Source organism: Numida meleagris, chromosome 9, assembly GCF_002078875.1.
Source record: "Numida meleagris isolate 19003 breed g44 Domestic line chromosome 9, NumMel1.0, whole genome shotgun sequence".
Taxonomy (NCBI): domain Eukaryota; kingdom Metazoa; phylum Chordata; class Aves; order Galliformes; family Numididae; genus Numida; species Numida meleagris.
In genome coordinates, this window is record NC_034417.1 from 523,100 (window position 1) to 541,714 (window position 18,615).

Below are 18,615 nucleotides of genomic sequence, written 5' to 3' on the forward strand. Positions count from 1 at the left end.
CTGGGACAGGTGGCTGGGCTATGCCAAGGTCACGGGTTCCAGGGTCACAGCAAAGCTGGAGACAGCACCACCTCCCTCGCACCCCTGTAGCCTCTTCCCAGCAGCCCTCACCCCTCCCTGCCCTCTCCCACAACACCACACGCCTGGCTGCCCTGATACAAGTTTTATTACATAGTCGTAATGGCACTGCAGGAGTAAGATAGTCATTAGAGCCCTAAAACCCAGCCTGAAAAATATACATTTATAGTGTCGTTAACCCCCTTTACTCTTTGCCTGCTCAGGGCTGGTTGGAAAGCAGGAAACTCGTTTCTTTTCAGTAAGAAAATATATGTTGCTAAATGAAAAATATACAGTTAGAAGAGTTACTGGCTTGTAAGCTGCTCGTCTGAGTGTTAAACCTCTACCAGCGCTCAAGTGTTTAACTAGGGTTCATTCACGTGTAAAAGAGGTATAGTGTATAAAAAGGCAAAGTTCAGGTATGCTCGTTCACTTGGTCCAGTTAAGAAATGGCCTTGGCTTCGGGTAAGAATGCTTCCCAGTACTTCACCAGCTGCGGAGAGGAGGAGGAAAGAGTCAGGAGCCAGCGCAGCTCAAGTGCATCGTGAATGAGCTTTCAGCAGACTTGAGGGTTTTTAGAGGGTGAGGAGGAGCTTGTGCCCCTTCCAACACCCACAGCTCCGCCGAGGCATCCCCTGGGGTACAACACTTAACGAGCAGCTCTCTTGTTAGCAGGATGCCCCCAGTGCAGGCTCAGGCTGAGCTCCAGGAGGTGAAGGAGGGCTGGCAGTGGGCACTCACCTGCTGCTGAGAGTTCAGTAACGTCTCCAGGTACTTTGTCACGTGGTTTCTGAAGTCCTTGGATTTCTCTTTCTGCAAGAAACGGTTGCAGAAGTGAGCACAAAGCTGCAGCAACCACTAAAACCCCCATGTCTTTGTGGGGAGGACAAAACACGGGGCAGACCCCGATGATGGCTTGCAGGATCTCTGCAGACCTGCACGCTTTGTGCAGAAAACCCCTCGTTAGCCAAAACCAACTACCCTGCAGCGCTGATGCCCCATTCAAACATGTCTGCATTTGCAATTATCACCAATGCTGGGAGAATCTCCCGCCAAGGGCTGGGGCTAACCTACCTCAAACCGTATCACTTCCTTGCGGATCACAGCAGAAATCCGTTCAAAGTCCCTTTCATATTGTGTCACACGAGACTCCCACTGCAGAGAGAGGAAGTGCGCTGTTTCCAGGGCACGAGAGCTTTTTGCTCACTGTCTGAGTGGTTTTGCAAACCTGACTGCTCAAACTCAGGGGATTGCAGCACGTCTCACCTCCGAGATCTCGTCCTTGGCCTGCTGCAGCTTGTCGGGTTTGTTGGCCCACAGCAGCCTGGCCTCCATCTCCCTCTTCTTCTGCAGCATGGTCTGGGCATCCTGCCACCGCTGCCAGGTCTTCATACGTTGGTCAAAAGCACCCTGAAAGGAAGGAGCAGAGGCTGGGCTGGCACATCCCCAGACAAGCATGGGGCTGTGCCCTCTGCCACCTCACTGACGGCCGCACAGAGCACTGGTGACAGTGACATCCACAGCACTAGAAAGGGGACACCAGCTAGCAGCAGAGCTGCTTCTTCACCCAGGTCCTGGACCTGAGTGGAACCACAGTGGCAGCACAGGACAGAACATGGAGTGTCTTCCCTGCTGCTCTACCAGTGAAAGGGCGGCACTGAGGCCTCCCTCGGTACAGGGCTCAGTTTATTCCTTTCATCAAGAACAGCTAGTGCACGGAAACGCCTTCGCTGGCCCATGCTGGCTCTCCTGTGGAGCAGTGACCACAAGTCCCAGTAAAGCACTCCAGCACCTGCCAGGTGGTATTTTTGTGAGCCACCAGCCCAGGCAAGGAAGATCCATCAGACTTCTAAATGCATCCAGCCAGACAGTGGGGAAGAGCTTGAAGAGCAGAAAGCAGCGTGTGGCAGCCTGGCCAGAAGGACAGAGCAGCCAAGAGGCAGGTGAAGGCTGAGGCAACATTACAGCTTCTTCCAAGAACATGCCAGGTAGGTCCTATTACCTCCAGCACTATCAATGGTCTTGGTCCTCTGCAGCACCCACCATATCTCCCAGTACTGAGAGTAGCAGAACAAGCAGGCTGCATTTTGGCCTCTGCAGCCTCCAGCTAGGGCAGGAACAAGTCAGCCTGCCAGACTCGGGAGGTCACCTGGAACTTGTTTCGTTCAGCCTCCAGCACGGAAGCCTGCACACCAGGCAGGCTGTGCAGACTTCAAGACCCAGTCTGCTCCCAAACAGGTACTTGGCAACTAACTCTACTTGCAATACAGATCACAGGTCACCAGCTTACAGCCTCTGCAGCCTTCTCCCCTGGAAGGGCTGAGCCCACCTGCAAGCCATGAACTTGCCCCATATCAACTCTGGAGAACAAGAGCACAGCCGGGTCTCACCTACTCTATGTTCCTGATCCAGCAGCAAGTTTGCTTTCCACCTGGAGAGACCAGAGATACCACGCTCTCTGCTTGCATTCACAGGACCAGCTGCCTCCTGGCACACCTAAGCCTAAGATCTATGCTAGGACCAGTGGTTTTGCCCCAGAGGTTGGCTCTGAGGATTGCCCCAGAGGAGTGCTTACCCTTACAACTGAGAGAAGGCGGATGTAGTCTCCCAGGAGCTCGGCCAAGATGAAGAAGTCATTGTTAGCCTGTTCCTGGTGCAGCTGTTCAATCTTCTCTTCCACCTCAGCCAGCTGGGACAGCGCTCGGGACAGGGCCGTGTTGTCCTCGGAGCTCCCCAGCATGGCCAGACTCTTTGCAAACTGTGCTGTATTCAATGCTAGCTCTAGTGAACGGAATAAAAGAGTCAGCTGTGGGCTCTGGTACACTGGGTGCTACACAAGGAAAGCCCTGGTCTAGAGTTCAGCCCTGGGAGCTGCTTTTCTATAGACCCAGAAGACATCAGCTAGCAGAGCCAGTGCCACCTGAGAGCTGGCAGCTTCTGTGGGACATGGGGAACCCCAGCCAGGAAGGAGAAGGGAAGCAGCAGTGGAAGGACAGGCACAAGTTTGTAGATGTCAGCCAAAAGATGCAAAGAGAAACATTCCTGCTCCCTGGCAGAGGACAGCATGGCATTAATAACAACATCAGCTCTGCTCTGGTTTGCTACAGCAGCTTTCACCCACCAGGCTCACATCCTAAGTCTGTATGACTGGACTGAAATTGGGGCATTATCATTTTTAATTCTGTCTCCCAGCACAAAGAGGCCAAGAGTCTTACAGCAAGGAAGCACTGCCATATCTTTTCACAAGGCTTAACTCTTACAGTCCAAGCTACAGAGCAAGCAAAACCAAGCTCGTTACCTTTCCTGTGGTTCACTAGCGTTTCTACAACAGCATGCAGCTTCCGTAGCCGCTGCTCCTCACACTCCACCTCCTGCAGCTTCTCCTCGAACCACTGAAATGGACAGACCCAGAGTTGCTTCCTACATTATCTGTATGGCTGCAGAGCTGTCCATGCATCCCTCCCCAAAAATGTGAGCTGGTGGGAACACGCAGCGAGGACAAGGACAGCCCAGAGGCATCCAAATACTTACTATGTCCGACTCGTTCATCTTAATGGTCATTTTACTGACAGCATCAGTTGCTTTGTTGAACATCTTCATTATTCCTGCTCCACTCAGGGCCTGGGTACCTACTGCTCTCGGCAGCTGCAGAGAAACAGAAAAGTTTGCTTTGCCAGGAGGTAAGAGCCGCTCTGAGAGCGGTATTAATACCAGTGTGCTGAGGTGCTTCCATGAAGTCCGTTCCTACACCAAAGCCTTCTGGCACAGCATTAGGCAGAGGCTAAGTTTTGCATGGTCACATTCTCCTTGCAGGTGCAGGGACCACACTGGCCACACAGCTTGGCAGAGAGTCAGCCCTTCCATATCATCTGGGCATCAGGCTCCAGTCCCCCCTCACCTCCAGACAGCAGGCTACACTCTCATCATGGATTTCAGAATAAAGACAACTCCTCTCAATGTGTGCCCCCATTGTGGAGTAAGCAAGCTTGGCCACAGCTTGTTATCAGTGTACAGTGCTTAGGTATGCTCTGACAAACAGAAGTCCTGTTCTCCTCATCACTGGGTAAGAGCTCTTGCAGGACCCTGCTACTTCTCACTGAGCTCTGAAGCACCGTGCCCCCTTAATTTCTTGTGCACTGCTTCCCTCTGCACCCCCAGGTATTCGCAGCCGTGTTAGTCCACACTACTGACCTCCTCCTTTTCCAAGAACTCCCTGACATCCGGGTCCTGCAACATGGTTGGATGGCTGACAACTCTCTGTAGGTACCTGGGGAGAAGAACACACTACTAGTTACCTCCAGTGAAGCCTGGCTCCAAGCCACCTTGGTGAGCTGCAGCACACAGGGGTCAGCTGTGACACACTTGTTTGCTAGGAAATAGCAGCTCAGGAGCTGAAGTCAGACCCAACAAGATGTTCTCATCCTCCCACCAAGAGTCCTCCCTCCCTGGGGACTCCAGTGAGACAAGTCTGCACCTGCACTAATAATCACTACACCAAGGTTACTTGATACAGTAACGCATGAAGATTCAGTCTTACATTCTTTTATGATGACACTTCAGAGGCTGATGCTGGAGATGAATAGCATCTTGGTGCTAACTACAGCAGTCAATAGGGGTGGCAGAGCGAAGGCCACTGGTGGCTGTATAGTTATAGGTACCAGTTAAATAGAGCACAAGTTGTTTCTCACCAGATCTGCATTGTTTGTACTACTACTTAGCATCCAGATTTTTGGGCTCCTGAGACAGATCAGTTTTCTCCCTGCCTTGTCAGAGTTCAGCCAGATTTGGACAAGCATCAGCAAGAGTTTTTGAAGCAGAAGATAGTTTTAGAGTCAAAGCATCTCTGCAGCTGCAACTCTTCAGTGGCCTCTAGGTTCCCTCTAAGCCTAGAGGCAGACTGCTTTTCTCACACAGGGGGGAGACTGCAGCCAGTCTGACCTTTCTGAGGTCCCTTGCTTGGTTCAGGCATGAGGGGATAGTTGTTGGGATCTGTACCTCTCTAGAGCAGCCCGTCTCTTTTCTAGGAACTCTGCAGAGGAGGAGTCTTCTTTCCCAACTTTCACTTTGGTCATTCCTAGCGCAGAAGGTAAGTGCAGTTAATGAATGGCCTCAAACTGAACGCACAAGGTAGCAAGGTCCGTCACAAAGAATACAGACTATCAGGGTGACAAGAGAGAAGTTTGACCTTGCATCAGAAGAGCTACTTAGAAAATTAACATCCGCTTACACCTACATCTGGCAGAAATCTACATCCAGAAAAGAGATAATGCAGCGCCAAGTGAGACCAGAACAGTTACAGGTCTGGACCCAAGTGAACAGCAATTCAGTGACAGTGCAGCGATTTCACTCTGCTCCAAGAGGATGCAGAGCCACTTGTCAACTCTAACAAGGCTTGAAGCCCAGAGCTCCAAGTAGGGAGTCAGCAGAGTTCAGTTTGCATCACAGAACTCAGATTATTTTATGCACCTACTTCTTCTTACTGCTCTGCAGCTTCCCTCTCAGCTCTGAGGCTGCAGGCAGGCCCAGCTTTTGGGCACAAGGCTCAAATCAGAAGGACCAGATCTAGAGCAGCGCTCTGCACCTCCACCACTCACCTATGAGACTCTTCTCAGGCGGCGGAGGCACGATGAACCCATTTTGGGCATGCTTCTCCGACAACTTCTCATAGAGACCCAGAAAGTCACTGAACCTCCTTTTCACTGAGAACTGCTTGCTCCTGAACATTGGCATACTTGTCTAGGGGAAGAGATGAGACTCAGGTCAAACTCACCCAGGGAAGCTTGCCCATGCGTGCACTATGTGCACCGTCACTTCTGGGGTTGGAAACAGGACATCCTGAGGTCTGTGGGATTTGAGGAACACGCCAAGCCAAACTGAGCAAGCTTTGGCTTTGATTTTCAGCAAATCTCCTCCTAACAGCTCTCCTTGGGCTGAGCAGCAGTGTTAATACCACTAAATAACAGAGCAGCTGTTACTGTGCCTGCAGGCTGCCTGCTAAGCCCTGCCCATTGCTTAATCCCACCATCCCTGCTCCCCACAGAAACAGGGACCGCTGTCAGGTTACACATTAGGCTGCAGGGGCCATCAGCAGCTTTCAACTGTGTCTGCAGAGCAAAGCTGTAAGCTAACAAATCTCCTGATCCCTGTCATGCACCCACAACCTTGTACCACAAGATGCAGTGCCTGTAGCCCAACAGCTGCTGGACAGATAGCTAGGAAAGGCTTTTTGGAGAGCACAGAGATGGGCCCCAAAGCAGGGCAGCAGCTGCAGAAAGCTTGATGTCTTGTGACTAGCCCCAGAGAACAGGTCCTGACAAGAGACTTCTTGGGAAGTGCTGCATGCAGGTGAGCTTAATCTGAAACAACCATCAGCACAGAACCATTAGCAACAGACCCAGCATCTGGGGCTCTCCCTAGCAGGTGACATTCCTGCTGCTCATTCCAATGCTGAGCAGAGATATCAGCTGAAAAGGTCTCCTTTCAAATAGATGCAAACCTATTTCACAGCTAGGCTCATCCTTTGATCTACAAGGTTGGAATATAACTCATGAAGCCATGTAGATTCAGACCTTCCATCTTTTTAGGTCACCACTGGCTTGACATGAAAAGCAAAGGCCAGTCCAGCTGCCTTAGACTGGGGGAAAAAATGACGAGTTAGACGTACCTGTGTTGATACTTTGTAGGCTACATATGCATTCATGCCATCCCCTGTGGAAAGCAAAACCAAGGCTTTAGTACAAGATTGGTCTTTTGCACCATCACCTGGAGGCTCCGGTGACTGCAAAGCACCAGGCTCCAGCAATCCCCTGACCTTTGCACACCTCGGTGATTCTGTTCTGAGCCCTGAGTCTGCACGCAGACTCTCAGGCAGCATCTTTCTGCAGGACCCTGGAGCCCTGTCCACCAGGCATTTCCCCAACCTGGCTGCCCAGCCCTCCTTTTCCTTCCCAAGGCAGCCAATGCTGACAATCAGACGCTTGTTACACTGACAGCGTTGGGGCTAACTCCACGCATCTGCTCAGCATGTCACAATTCAGCGGCTGTGCGGCACATGAAGCGGTCTATTCAGAGGATGCAAGTCAGACAGCCCTTGGCTGCCTGTGGTTTGATTCTGGGACATCACAGCCAGTCTTTTCTCCAGCTAATACAGAAACCTCTTGTCTGGGGAAAGGAGGGTTTACCTGGTACCTCAAGCAAAGGGCATCCTCACAAGTCAGCCACTGCCTCAATACCCCAATGATTAGAAGTCGATGCACCTCCCAGCTCCAGAAGCCATGAGCTGGCTGGGATCAGATGGGTTCTCTGTGGACTGCCTTGTGGCTGGCTAAGTTGCTATGATCCCCACTTCCAACAGAGAGAAAGCTTCTTGTTTCTCATTGCTCCATGGCTGACAGGGAAGGTGCCAGAGCATGGAACAGCATATTTGATGTCAGGTTAAGGCTGTTTCACCTTTCCCCTGCCAGGCACACACAACTCACCAACTTTCTCTGGGTCACTCACTCCTACAGTCAGCTCGAATTTGTCTTCCTGTTCCTCTTCTTCCAGCTGTTTGAAGTAAGCACATAAGGACAGCAAATTAGAACTAGAAACCCAGGCTTCCACATGCAAAGTCCCATATGCTACAGCGCGCTTGTCATACTGCCAAGGCATCTTTTGGTATTTCAGTCTGGTCAAAGCAACGCTATAAAGCCCTCAAGCTCCACACTTGAGGCTGCACAACCCAAGCATCCCGGATTGGATTTGTCTTTACAGCAATGCTATCTGCACAGACTAATGCACAAACTGCTCATCACTAAGGCAAAACTCTGTCGAGCCCAACCTCAGCCCAGCTCTGTGCAAGACAGTTTCCTCTGGGCTCTTTTACATCATAATTTCAGTTCTCACTTTAAACAGATGAAGACACTGAACCTATACAGGAGGCAAGTTATACTATGCAGGCACACGGGGATGGAGAACTGTGACAGCAGCTGGCAGAACCAGCTTGAACCCTGCTTTACTGAAGGTCAGAGGCAGCAAAAACAACAGTATTGCCTCTGACAGGCCACAGAGGCTTCTCATTAGTAAGACGAAGGTAAAGCACTCAGCCCCACACAGCCTCTTGTTTAAGAATCTGAAGGTGAGAGCTTCTCGGTTCACCGATCAGCTCAGCATCCTGCCAGAGTTCTGCACCGCTTTGCTTGAGCCAGCCTGAAGCCGGCCTGAGACACTGAGAGCACTGCAGAGTCCTCGTGATCTCAGGGTGCGTGGGGCAGAACAGGAGCTCTTTGCTCATCACCAAAATAGTATTAATTTCTCAACAGGAAAGGACACAGAATTAGGCTGAGCACCACCTAACTGGGCTTGGCAACCAGACCACAAGTTCCACTTAAGTAATCTGTGCTCCTAAGTCACCCAGGAGACTTTTTTTAAAACCACGCAAGAGCAGTTCCACCACCTACCACCATCTGTGGCGACAGAGGGTGCTAGAACTCTGAATCAGAGCTCAGACCCTCAGATCAGCCACTCACTCTCAGCACTGGAAGCAGCCTGCACCACCACACTTCCACAACAGTAAGGCTGATCTGAGCCCTGCTTCAAGCCCCACACTGATGGTCCAAGATAAAGCCAGGGCATCCAGTGTGCCAATTACATTAATTACATCATTAGATGCAGGTTTGCATCTAAGTAAACAGACAGGTTCCTGACAATTACAGTCCCAAACCAGGAGGGCAAGTTGGAAAGCTGAGAGCAGTTCTCACCTCCTCATAGCTCTTTGGAGGATTTCTAGAAGAAGAGCTTGCAGCTACTTCTAATGAGGGGGCAGGATTTGATGCTTTGGCCAGTTCCTTCTTCTGGTTGTTTTGTGTGCTGTCTAGAGACAGCTCTACAGTGGCATCTGTCAAGAGAAGTTGGCAAGGGTTTCTAAAAATGTCAGCATTTTCAGAGAGGCTCACGGGACCTAGGCAGCAACAACAGTCTTAATCAGCATTAAAAAAACACCGGGAGGACATCTGTATGAGCACAACTTCATACAGCTTCACTGCAGTAAGGACATTTGATCAACCCTGCTGAACGTTTTGTTAATTGAAACTTATTCTAGAGAGGCAGACAGCAGTTCCTCGCTGTGTGCAAGCAGCAGCTGCACACTACAAAAAGCTACACACAAACTGGATTTTAATGCAGCATGTAGACCGGCTCCTTCCCAGGACACTCATCCACCAGAGGAAGTCAAAGCTTCCACCTGTTGCCAGATATCTCCAGAACTGACTTTCAGATGCCTCTGCCAGAAGTCTCATGCTCAGCAAAGGAAAAGGATTGCTGAGGAAGGACCAACCCTCCTCACTTCCCCCACAGAGGGGTGTTAAGTTCCCTGTTCCTGGGGAACAGCCACATCTCAGCTAGATGCACAGAGGAGAGAAAAAGTTAGAGAACAAAGGCCTTTCAGTTGTGGAAGGACACGCTGCCTTGTTTAATAAAAGCCCATTTTTAGGCCTCTCCAGCTTCCAGGCAGTTAATCCTGCTGCACAATTAAGTGAGAGACCCGGAGGAGGCTACAGGACCTTTCCAAAAACACCACAAGTGCTCAGCACTCCCAGAGCACAACACAAGCTTGAGAGATAAGGATTTGCGGTAGTCCAGAACAAGCAGCCTAATCACAGACAAGTCACAGCTAGAACACAGATGACTCTAAGCTTAGAGTTCAGAAAGCACCACTAAGTGCTCAGAGATACAGACTCACCTGCAAATAGGTCCTGATCATCTTGCTCTACACGAACCCCATTCTCTTTGGAGCTGTTGTTCACAGGAAGAAGCAATTCCCTTTTTGGTGCCAGGGGTTTGCTCTGTAAAACAATTAAAAGGACACAAACATGGTCATTTATGCTGAGGGGGTCCAGATGCTGCCATGCAGAGTCACCACTACGAACCCAGCACACACAGTAGCCAGAGGCTGCTTCCCTTCCAGCACCCTTAGCAATCCCAGTTGAGTACACAGATTGCAACAGCTCGCAACACCACTGGGAAACCCAGCCCTTCTGTTTGCACACTGGCAGCAGCACCACTCAGGCCAAGCGAGCAGCACCAGGGAGCCTCAGGTGAGCGTGCCACCACCACGAGACCCCTTGATAAAGCCAAGACTTTGCTGCTGCTGGCAGACACCTGCAGCGGTTTGCTTCTCAAGTGGCACGTGCTCCTCCAGCTCACAGCCCAGCAAACAGGAGCGCTACCACCAGTATGCTGTGTGCAGTGTCACTCAGATCCTCCACTCTTGCACAGGAAGTGTGGGTAAGCTCCCCAAGCCAGTAAGAAGCTCTCCACAGACAAGGTAAGGTGGGTACTAAAGTTTCCCTGATAAGCCTCAAATGCTCAAGTGGGCTATCTGCCCTTGGGTTCTCGGTCTGCCTTAGTTTCTAAGAACGCAGAAGTACCACGCCCTGATCTCCACTTTTTGCTATAAGAGAGGAGAGCTGCAGCCTCCTTCAGAGCAGCCCATAACAGTGCCCGGCACCTCTGGCACACTGGCATGCTAACCACCGGGGCCTCCGTCACTGCCCAGGCCCGCAGCCCGGCGCTCACCACAGGGGCAGACCCCGAGCTGAAGCTCTATCCCCAGAGCTGCACAAGGAGAGTTTTGCTAACGCTCAAGGGCAGAGCACCGAGCATTAGTTATGACAGCTGCTCTGACAACATTATGCGCCCGATAAGCTGCTTTAACCGAGCAGCACTGTTTTCTGCTGGGGGAGGCACGATTCGCACTAAGGCCTGCGGGCACCCCCGGGTCAGCGGGCCCCGAACACCCCTCAGCGCGGAGCAAAGCGGGCCCGGGAAGCCCCACCGGGCCCCGGCGCCTCCTCCTCCCCACTCACGGTGCCGGCGAAGATGTCCTCCCCCTCCGTGTCGCTGTCGGCGGCGTCGCCGTCGCCGCTTGGCGGCGGGAAGGGCGGGGGCAGGTGCGGCCCCGGGGAGGGGGAGCGGGAGCCGCCGGCACCGCCCGACGCCATCTCCGCACCGCCGCTTCCGCCCGCGACAGGCGAGACCGGAAGTCGCCGCCGCTACTTAAAGCGCGAAGGCGGGGCTCGGGGGAGGGCGGAGCCTCGCGATTGAGCGGGGCCGGCTGCCGGCCAGCAGGGGGAGCCAATGAGCGGCGCCAGGCGGCTCGGCGGGCTCAGCAACGCGCGTGCCGTTATCCGCCTCCTGCAGCCCGGGGCCTCGCGCGTCCGCAGCCCGGCACCTCCGCCGTGACACTGAGAATCACAGCCGTGGGGCAGAGAGCCCTGCCCCGAGCACGGTCTTCGTGGGAACAGCGCCGGACGTGGCTCCACGCCGCCCCCACCCCCGCTCAGGCTGAGCTCTGCTCCACTGGGAACAGAAAACAACGCATTGCCCATCCTTATCTCAGAGGCCTTGTTGCTATCCTCCTTTCTGCCAGGAGGCAGAGACTTTATCAGAGCTCTAAAGCTGCTTTAAGGTCTTCAGTTTCGACCTCTCTACGTGCTGCAAACAGTCAGATGCTTACGTACAGGTGTCCTGAACTATTTTTGACGTGCCCGTTACCCACATGCATGAAACAGGTGCCCTCCAGAGGGACCCAGACAGGCTGAGCAGCAGGCCCAGGAGAACGTCACAGGGTTCAACAAATCCAAGTGCAAGGGCTGCACCCAGGCTGTGGAACCCCTGCTACCAGCACAAGCGGGGGCTGTAAGGATGGAGCACAGCCCTACCAATAAGGACCCAGGGTGCTGGGGGATGGCAGCAGTCAATGAGCCAGCAGCATGCCCTCACAGCCCAGAAAGCCTGTGATGCTATGTTCTCCCCCCACGGGATTAGGAGAAATCCCACTGAAGGACAGCTAGAAGTCAGCCAGCCACCACTAAGATATCTAAACCCTAAGACATTATATCTAGGCACCCCTCAGTCCTAGAGGCAGGCCTGGGGGTAAGCTTGTGGCAAGTCATGGCCATATTAAAATAGCTGAAAGATGATGCTGTAAACTTCAAGGTGCTCCATCATGACACCTACAAGCCCTCAGACTGAGACCTCAGCAGAAAGAGGGACTTCATCCTCAGCCATGTGTTTGGACTGCTCTTCCTGGGCACGTGCAGGTACCCCAGTGTGTCCCCTCCTGTGTGCACAGACCTTTCCCCATCCTCTGCCCATCTCTCTGCCACTCAGATCCATGCAAGCTCTGACCCCCCCAACTCTTCCACATCTGTTTTCATCACTGCCTTTTCCTTCAACCCTCTTTATCTTCCTTCCAGGTTTTCCCTGTTTTTCCCACACTCTTGGATCCTCTCAGTCCCTGACCTGGGTCTCCAGGCCCGTGCTCCAGCAATGCCTCTATCAGAGCCAGGTCACTCGCACACAGCAGAGGCTGCCCACAGGAGCCCAAGCGCTTGTTAATCACCTTTTTATTTTATTTCAAGTGCTGTACACAAACTCACCCCCTGCAGGTGCTCCCAGCGCCCCGGTGCAGAGCGGCCTCAGCACCTGCCAAACGCTGCTGCAGGGTGTGAGGCCAAAATAAGTTACCCATGTCCCCAAGCCAGCATGTGGCTCACCCAAAGTGCCCAGCACCCGGGTTGTGGTTGCTTCAAAACTCAAAGTCCTTGCATCGGGCCCTGCCTTGCTCTCAGGGCCTAGCATGGCATGGTAGCCTCCGACGGCAGTGGGGAGCACCTGTGGTGAAGGAGCAAGGTTGAAGCATCAGGTATGTCACACCACACTGGTGGCAGCCACCAGGAGCCTACCTGCTCAGCCACTGCCTGGTACTGTGCCCTAGAGCTTGCCTGGCCAGACTGCAGCAGGGATTCCCTGGCTTTCTGCCCCTAGTTTGATTCATCCCAGAGGGATGCACCCAGAACACATCAGATCTGCTCAAGTCAAAGCAAGCACTGCAAGCTTGATGTACTGGCACTAGGGACCATCATAGGGGCAAACTGTTCTATGTGGACTTGTGTCCTCCAGCACAGGGGGGTGTCTTGTGTCTCCACCACTCCTCTCCCAGGGATCTGGTTCCAACAGATCCCCTCTCTCTACAGGGCAGCACCAGGCAGTACTCACTCCATCTTGGCCTCCAGGTGGTGGACAGTCTGCTTGTCCAGGTAACGGCAGAAGAGCGAGAGGAGATTGCTGGGCAAAAAGAGTGGTTCCACCAGCAAAGCTTTGGGCACTTGTGACAGCTCCCGAGCAACCAGGAATACTGTGTCTGTCCTGGGGACACCAAGGTGACAGTGAGTGCCACGTTGGTCACCCAACCCCAGCACCTTGCTTACATAGCCCCCCATCTCCTCACCATGTCTCAAAGTCTCCAATGTGTGGCTCCAGTGGTGTCTCAGAGGACAACAGTCCCTCGCCACGGCTCAGCAGGGAGTAGAGCAAGGAGATGCCAAACTGTGGGGATGCACCAGGAAGAGCATCATGGCTGTCCATCCATCTGTGGTGCCTTTTGCATAGTGGGCATGCCAACATACCTGGTTCTTCAAGGCCATAGTGAGTGGGAGCTCAGCAGACTCGGGCAGGGTCCTGGTCATCTCCTGCAGGACCTCAATGAGCCTGCTGAAGGTCATCCTGCCCACCACCTCATTCAAAGGGCTGTAGAGCAGGGGGAGAGACTGGGCAGGGCAAAGGGGAGAGAAGGGATCTGAGACTGCTTGACCCACAGCAGTCCCATCCCCATCCCTGAGTCCTATCCCGATACCTCCCCCCCACCTTCATGGGTTAGTGATGCAGGGGCCACACTGCACATCCATGTATCTAGGGACACGCAGCCACCAGATCTGCCTTAACACTTCCTGGCAACCTTCCTCCTTCTCCACTTCAACAGGGCAAGCAAAGCTCTGAGTGTGCCCTTCATAGGCCTCCTCCCATGTCAACCCAACCACCCACCCAGCCTTGCTGGGACCCAGCAAGACAGCCATCCCCAGAAAGAGTGATAGAAGAAAGCAACCCAGCATCCCCTGCCCCAGCTGGAGGTGCTCGCCTCATCTGGCACATCCTTCTTCATGAGGAAGGGCAGGTGGTGGGTGATGGTCAGCAGGATCTTCTCTGCTTGCTCTGGGGCCAGGTGGGGTAGCAGCCGTGCTGTGAGCTTCTTGCCTTTCCGCACACACAGGACCTGCAGGAACTCATCCTCTGCCTCCCTGGGGATGAAGGCTCCCATTGGCACAGACCCTGAGAGACCTGAAGCCCCTCTGCCCATCTAGGAGATGAACCAACATCATCTCCCTCATTCCCACACATCTCTAGTAGAGGACAGGCTTGTAGATAGGGGCACCACAAACTAGGGTGACATGCAGAGGACAGGATCTCATTACTCATGACTACAGGAAACACAGCTAGGACAAAGATATGCTGCCACCCCCTTCTTCACTACAGAAGATCTTACTCCTCACTGCTGCAGGCTCTGATATTCAGGGCCTGATAGATGCGTCCCACTTCCTGGGTCTTGTGTTCCTGCTCTTCTGTGGCTGAGGACATCTTCCGCTGCATCTCCTCCACCTCCAGCAGTTGCAGGAACAGCTAAAGAAATGCCAAGGGATAAGTGGCCAGCTTGGAGCATCCTCTGGATGTTGTAGGGGTCTTCCCTACCATCCAGGCAAGACCTCCCCCATGGAGCTCCTTGGACAAGCCTCTGCTCCATCCCAGCATGCCGCAAAGTTGGGCCACAGCCACTCACCCTCTCAATCCTGTGCAGCGCTCGAAGCCGGTGGCTCCCCGCAGCCTTCAGGAGGGGAGAAAGGAAGGCACAGTTACAGCCAGCACCAGACACCACTGCCAGCAGAGCACTGGGCCAGCTGCTCCCTGGGGATCAAAGTGACTTCAGGACAAAGACCAACCCCGCACAACAGCCACAGCCACCACTGGCTACCTCATCCCACCCTGTTGATGCCATGAAGGTGACATCCAGCCCAACTGCGTGCCCCATTCAACACCCAGAGCCAAAGTAGCACCCACACTACAGCTCTTATCACTCCTCCTAAACTTCTCCAAGACCTGGAAGAAAGCTTGTAGCCTGGTGTCCCCTTCACCTACCTCCTCCACCAGGGCATGGTGCACAGCATCAATGGCCCGCCGGGGGCTGTAGCAGGTGGATACAGCGACCTGGCCCAGCGAGCCAGCAATGCGCACCACTGGAACAGAGCAGGAGTGTGGTGAGAGCATGCCCCACACCCCATACCCCAGCCCCAGCAACAGCCCCTCACCAGAGTTGTATGTCTCCACTTTCTGGATGAACGGTGTCACCAGCTTGGGGGGCTCCTGCTTGTTGCGCCCACCCAGCAGCTCTTCCTCCGCCTGCTTGTGCTCCAGCCGATGGTAGTAGGTCTGCAGGTAGCCAGGAGGGCAACATGGAACCACTCGAGTTTCTCAGCCCCGTTGCTGTACAGGGCTCAGCACCACAAGCCCCGGTGCTTTCCAGCTCCCTAAGGTGGGAATGCGTAGCTCCAAGGAGCTGGGCAACCATGAGACCCCACAGAAGCAGCTCACCTGGTAGTAGTAGTCATCATCCAGGTTCTCACTCTGCAGCTGGATCATCTCCACCTTGACAACCCAGTCCTTCTCCTTGCAGGTCATCAACCCAGCACAAGGGTCAGATTTAGGGGACCACAGCTTCTTGGGGGAGACACTGTCAAAGGGAAGACGACAGCCTATTGTGAGCACTCAGAGCCCCTGAAGCACCCCCAAGTTCCTCTGGAACCCCCATACCTCTGCAGTGTCCCACCCTGCTGCTGCCGCTGGGTCAGGATGCGCTGGTGCTGAGGGTGCAGCTGGGTGAGGTGGCTGGGCACACTGCAAAAGGACAATAAGGACTGAAAACAATACAGCAGCTCCAGCACATCTCTGTCAGACCTCTGGGACATCACTCAGACAGATCTTGGCTTAGTGCCACAAGGGCCGCCAGCTCCCTTGACCTTCTGACAATGGATGGTGATGTGCCCATGGCACCATCCTGACCTTACCCAGACCAGACACCTCCTCACCATCACAACCACGGCTCAGCACCCACACTTAAGCCATCCCCACAGAGCCATCAGCTTCCATGGGGGCTGCAGCACCCCTCCCCTGACCCCAGGCAGGCACACCGTTTGCCATCCCTGCTACCTGAGGTTGAGCTGGCCGCTGGCAGAGGGGCTGAAGAAGACAGAGAGATCCAGAGAATGAGACACTGGGCCGAAGTGCATGGCGAGAGGCCGTGGCGGGGTGCCAATGTTAGGTGACAGGGGACTGAAAGGGGTTGGAGACATGTACCCTGCAGACTGGAAAGGAAGGGAAAAGCGGTCAGGTAGCAAGACACCCTGCTGTCACCTCCAAGGGCACCTGGAGGGATGACTGGGCTCTACCGAAGCCACATTCTGTGCTCCCATCCCTGGGCAAGGCAAGGGTACCCTAGTGTCACGCTGCTGCCTGGTGCAGCCCATCTCCATCAACGGTGCTCCAGTGTGCTACCAAACAGGCCCAGTGCAGGAACATCAGGATAAATGTATTTATGAAGTGGCAACTACAACCGTCCCCATCAAAGATAGAGAAGAGCGCCCAGGATGAGACCGAGCTGCAAAGGCTGCCACTTGGGAGAGATACTGAGACATGCTCCGAGGTGTCTTCCAGGACATGGCACCATCTGTGGGGTTAGTGGTGGCCAACAGCCCGCGCCGTTACCTGGTTGGAAGTAAAGAAAGGAGAGGCTCTGCGGGGTGGTGGAAAGGGCCGAGGGGAGGATGTGGAGCGCGGTATCAGAGGTTGCTGCAGGAACAAGGAGATGTTACTGGAACCAACCAGGCACTAGTGATGTGGCCACAGCCACAGATCCCAGCCTGGTAGTAGGTCCCATAGAACATAGCTTCTCAGAGCTGGGGACAGGTTCTAGAACAGGGAAGGCAGAGGAAAAGCAAAACAGGAGTCCTTGAAAATCTGTACCTGCTGGAGGAAGCGCTGGGAGAAAGACTTAGGGGACATCCCTCTGAAGTCAGGGCGCTTAAGCCGGGGAGAGCCCACATACCCCCTCTGCACAGGGGAGCCGAGGAAGTCGAGGGTCACATTGGTGGCAGTAGGTGGCCTCTCCAGGACCTGCAGGATGGCTTTGTCCTGCAGAAGGAGGTAGCAGAAGATGGACATAGAGCCTTGGCTGCACACCACAGCAAGGGACACACAGGGACAACCCAAGGACACACCTCTAGCATGTGGTGGGGTGGGATGCTGCTGGGGCAGGAGCCCCACGTCATGGGGTCCATTGCCAGCTGGAAGACAAACAGAGATCAGCACAAGGAGAGGAGGAGCAGGAAGCACTCAGCCCCTGTCACTAATAAGGAGGGGATGTTTTTACCATGTCCTCCTGGCCAAATTCTGCCCAGTCAGAGCCAATTCTGCTGTCCAGCACTGCTGAGTCCTGGCTCTGAGAACAAAGAGGACAGTAAGTGATGCACACTTAGCAAAAGCACCATGGGCATGACGTTGCTTCCTCCCAGAACCACCCCTTGCCTCCCATGGGACACAGTCCACAGTGTGAGGATGGAGAAAGGAGCAGCAGGACCATACCACTGTCTCTGCTTACATACTGGGGGATCCCAGGGATTTCACTCAGCATCCCCTCCCACCCCAACCAGGCATCACCTCGAGTGTGGGCTTGCTCTGTACAGCTCTCATCACCGCTGGGTCTCCCAGGTCATTGGGCTCCTCCTCATCCTCCTGTTCCTCAACTCCCTGCTCTTCATCATCTTCCTCCTCTTCCTCCTCAGAGCCCACCTGCTCAGCCTCTGGCTCCATCCCACCTTCACCCTGGGGCTCTCCCTGCACCTCTGCTGGTGGCTGTCCCTCTGCCACTTGGGGCTGCTCCTCAGGCTCCACACACTCAGTGCTCCTCTCTGGAGGCACCGAGGTTTTGGCAGCATCCTCCTCAGTGGAGTCACGGTCTGGAAGGAAGAAGCAGAGCATGCTGAGGGAGGAACAGATGCCCAGGCAGATACCACCACACCCCCAGCTCAGCTCCTTGCTGGGGACCATCTTCCACACCGCCCTCTCCATCCCCACCCCCGCAGGTGCTGGTGGTCACCCCAAGTCCGGGGCTTCCCTTGACCTTACCCAGCCCAAACGTCATCTCATTGTACAGGTCGAGCTCCTCATCTTCCTCAGCCATCTCCTCCAGCAGAGGAGCATCCTCCACCAGCAGGTAGTCCTCGAGGATCTACGGGGAGAAAGGGGCAGCAGCAGGGATACCGGTAGGCTTCAGAGCGAACACAGCAGCAGCAGGAACAGCCCCGGGGGCAGGGCGGGCACTCACCACGGGCTCGCCGCCCTCCGCCATGACGCGGCCCCACCGCCCCCGCCGCCCTCTACGGGGCCGCGCTGCCCCGCCCGCCGCCTTTTACGGTTTCCCGCGCTGCCTCTGCCGCGCATGCGCTGTGCCGCCTGGCGCTGCCCACAGAAGCAGTGCGCCTGCGCGTTCCCGCACCATACGTTAGGCCGCCCCCACCTGCTTTCCGGAAAGAGAAAGAGAAAGTGAAAGCGGTGTTCCTGCAGCGCGCGGTGCGCAGTGCGCAGGCGCCTCGAGACACTCCGCTCCGGCTCGGTAACCTCTACACCGCCGCT

General features: G+C 54.4%; 2 protein-coding genes across 5 annotated transcripts; both read right to left on the reverse strand.

Annotated features, from left to right (window-relative positions):
- SNX1 (sorting nexin 1) lies at nt 149–11,079 on the reverse strand. 2 transcript variants are annotated; one of them, XM_021406718.1, is made up of 15 exons: nt 10,902–11,079; nt 9,776–9,878; nt 8,796–8,932; nt 7,536–7,602; nt 6,722–6,765; nt 5,652–5,793; nt 5,053–5,131; nt 4,249–4,324; nt 3,589–3,702; nt 3,356–3,449; nt 2,633–2,838; nt 1,324–1,467; nt 1,132–1,212; nt 799–870; nt 149–550 (listed from the first exon to the last, which is right to left on the reverse strand). In XM_021406718.1, the coding sequence occupies exons 1-15, from the start codon at nt 11,034–11,036 to the stop codon at nt 500–502; spliced, it is 1,545 nt and encodes a 514-aa protein (XP_021262393.1). In that variant the 5' UTR covers nt 11,037–11,079; the 3' UTR covers nt 149–499. The 2 variants fall into 2 exon arrangements, with proteins under 2 accessions (XP_021262393.1, XP_021262394.1); XM_021406719.1 differs by lacking the exon at nt 8,796–8,932 and having other exon boundaries at nt 10,902–11,040.
- PATL2 (PAT1 homolog 2) lies at nt 12,398–18,526 on the reverse strand. 3 transcript variants are annotated; one of them, XM_021406707.1, is made up of 19 exons: nt 18,308–18,526; nt 18,109–18,211; nt 17,641–17,939; nt 17,354–17,422; nt 17,202–17,267; nt 16,948–17,115; nt 16,690–16,773; nt 16,135–16,289; nt 15,739–15,822; nt 15,520–15,658; nt 15,237–15,357; nt 15,067–15,164; nt 14,711–14,755; nt 14,420–14,553; nt 14,015–14,174; nt 13,506–13,646; nt 13,328–13,425; nt 13,096–13,245; nt 12,398–12,711 (listed from the first exon to the last, which is right to left on the reverse strand). In XM_021406707.1, the coding sequence occupies exons 1-19, from the start codon at nt 18,329–18,331 to the stop codon at nt 12,672–12,674; spliced, it is 2,178 nt and encodes a 725-aa protein (XP_021262382.1). In that variant the 5' UTR covers nt 18,332–18,526; the 3' UTR covers nt 12,398–12,671. The 3 variants fall into 3 exon arrangements, with proteins under 3 accessions (XP_021262382.1, XP_021262383.1, XP_021262384.1); XM_021406708.1 differs by lacking the exon at nt 16,690–16,773; XM_021406709.1 differs by lacking the exon at nt 12,398–12,711 and having other exon boundaries at nt 13,107–13,240.

Excerpts from the sequence above, each read along its gene's own strand:
- PATL2 (XM_021406707.1), bottom strand. The coding sequence starts at position 18,331 with ATGGCGGAGGGCGGCGAGCCCGTG. Across the intron at positions 16,290-16,689 it reads CTTTCTTTACTTCCAACCAG|TCTGCAGGGTACATGTCTCC; the intron begins GTAACGGCGCGG and ends CTTCCTTTCCAG. Across the intron at positions 15,358-15,519 it reads ATGATGACTACTACTACCAG|ACCTACTACCATCGGCTGGA; the intron begins GTGAGCTGCTTC and ends GGCTACCTGCAG.
- SNX1 (XM_021406718.1), bottom strand. The coding sequence starts at position 11,036 with ATGGCGTCGGGCGGTGCCGGCGGCTCCCGCTCCCCCTCCCCGGGGCCG. Across the intron at positions 5,794-6,721 it reads CCTACAAAGTATCAACACAG|ACAAGTATGCCAATGTTCAG; the intron begins GTACGTCTAACT and ends CTCTTCCCCTAG. Across the intron at positions 2,839-3,355 it reads GCTAGTGAACCACAGGAAAG|AGCTAGCATTGAATACAGCA; the intron begins GTAACGAGCTTG and ends TCCGTTCACTAG.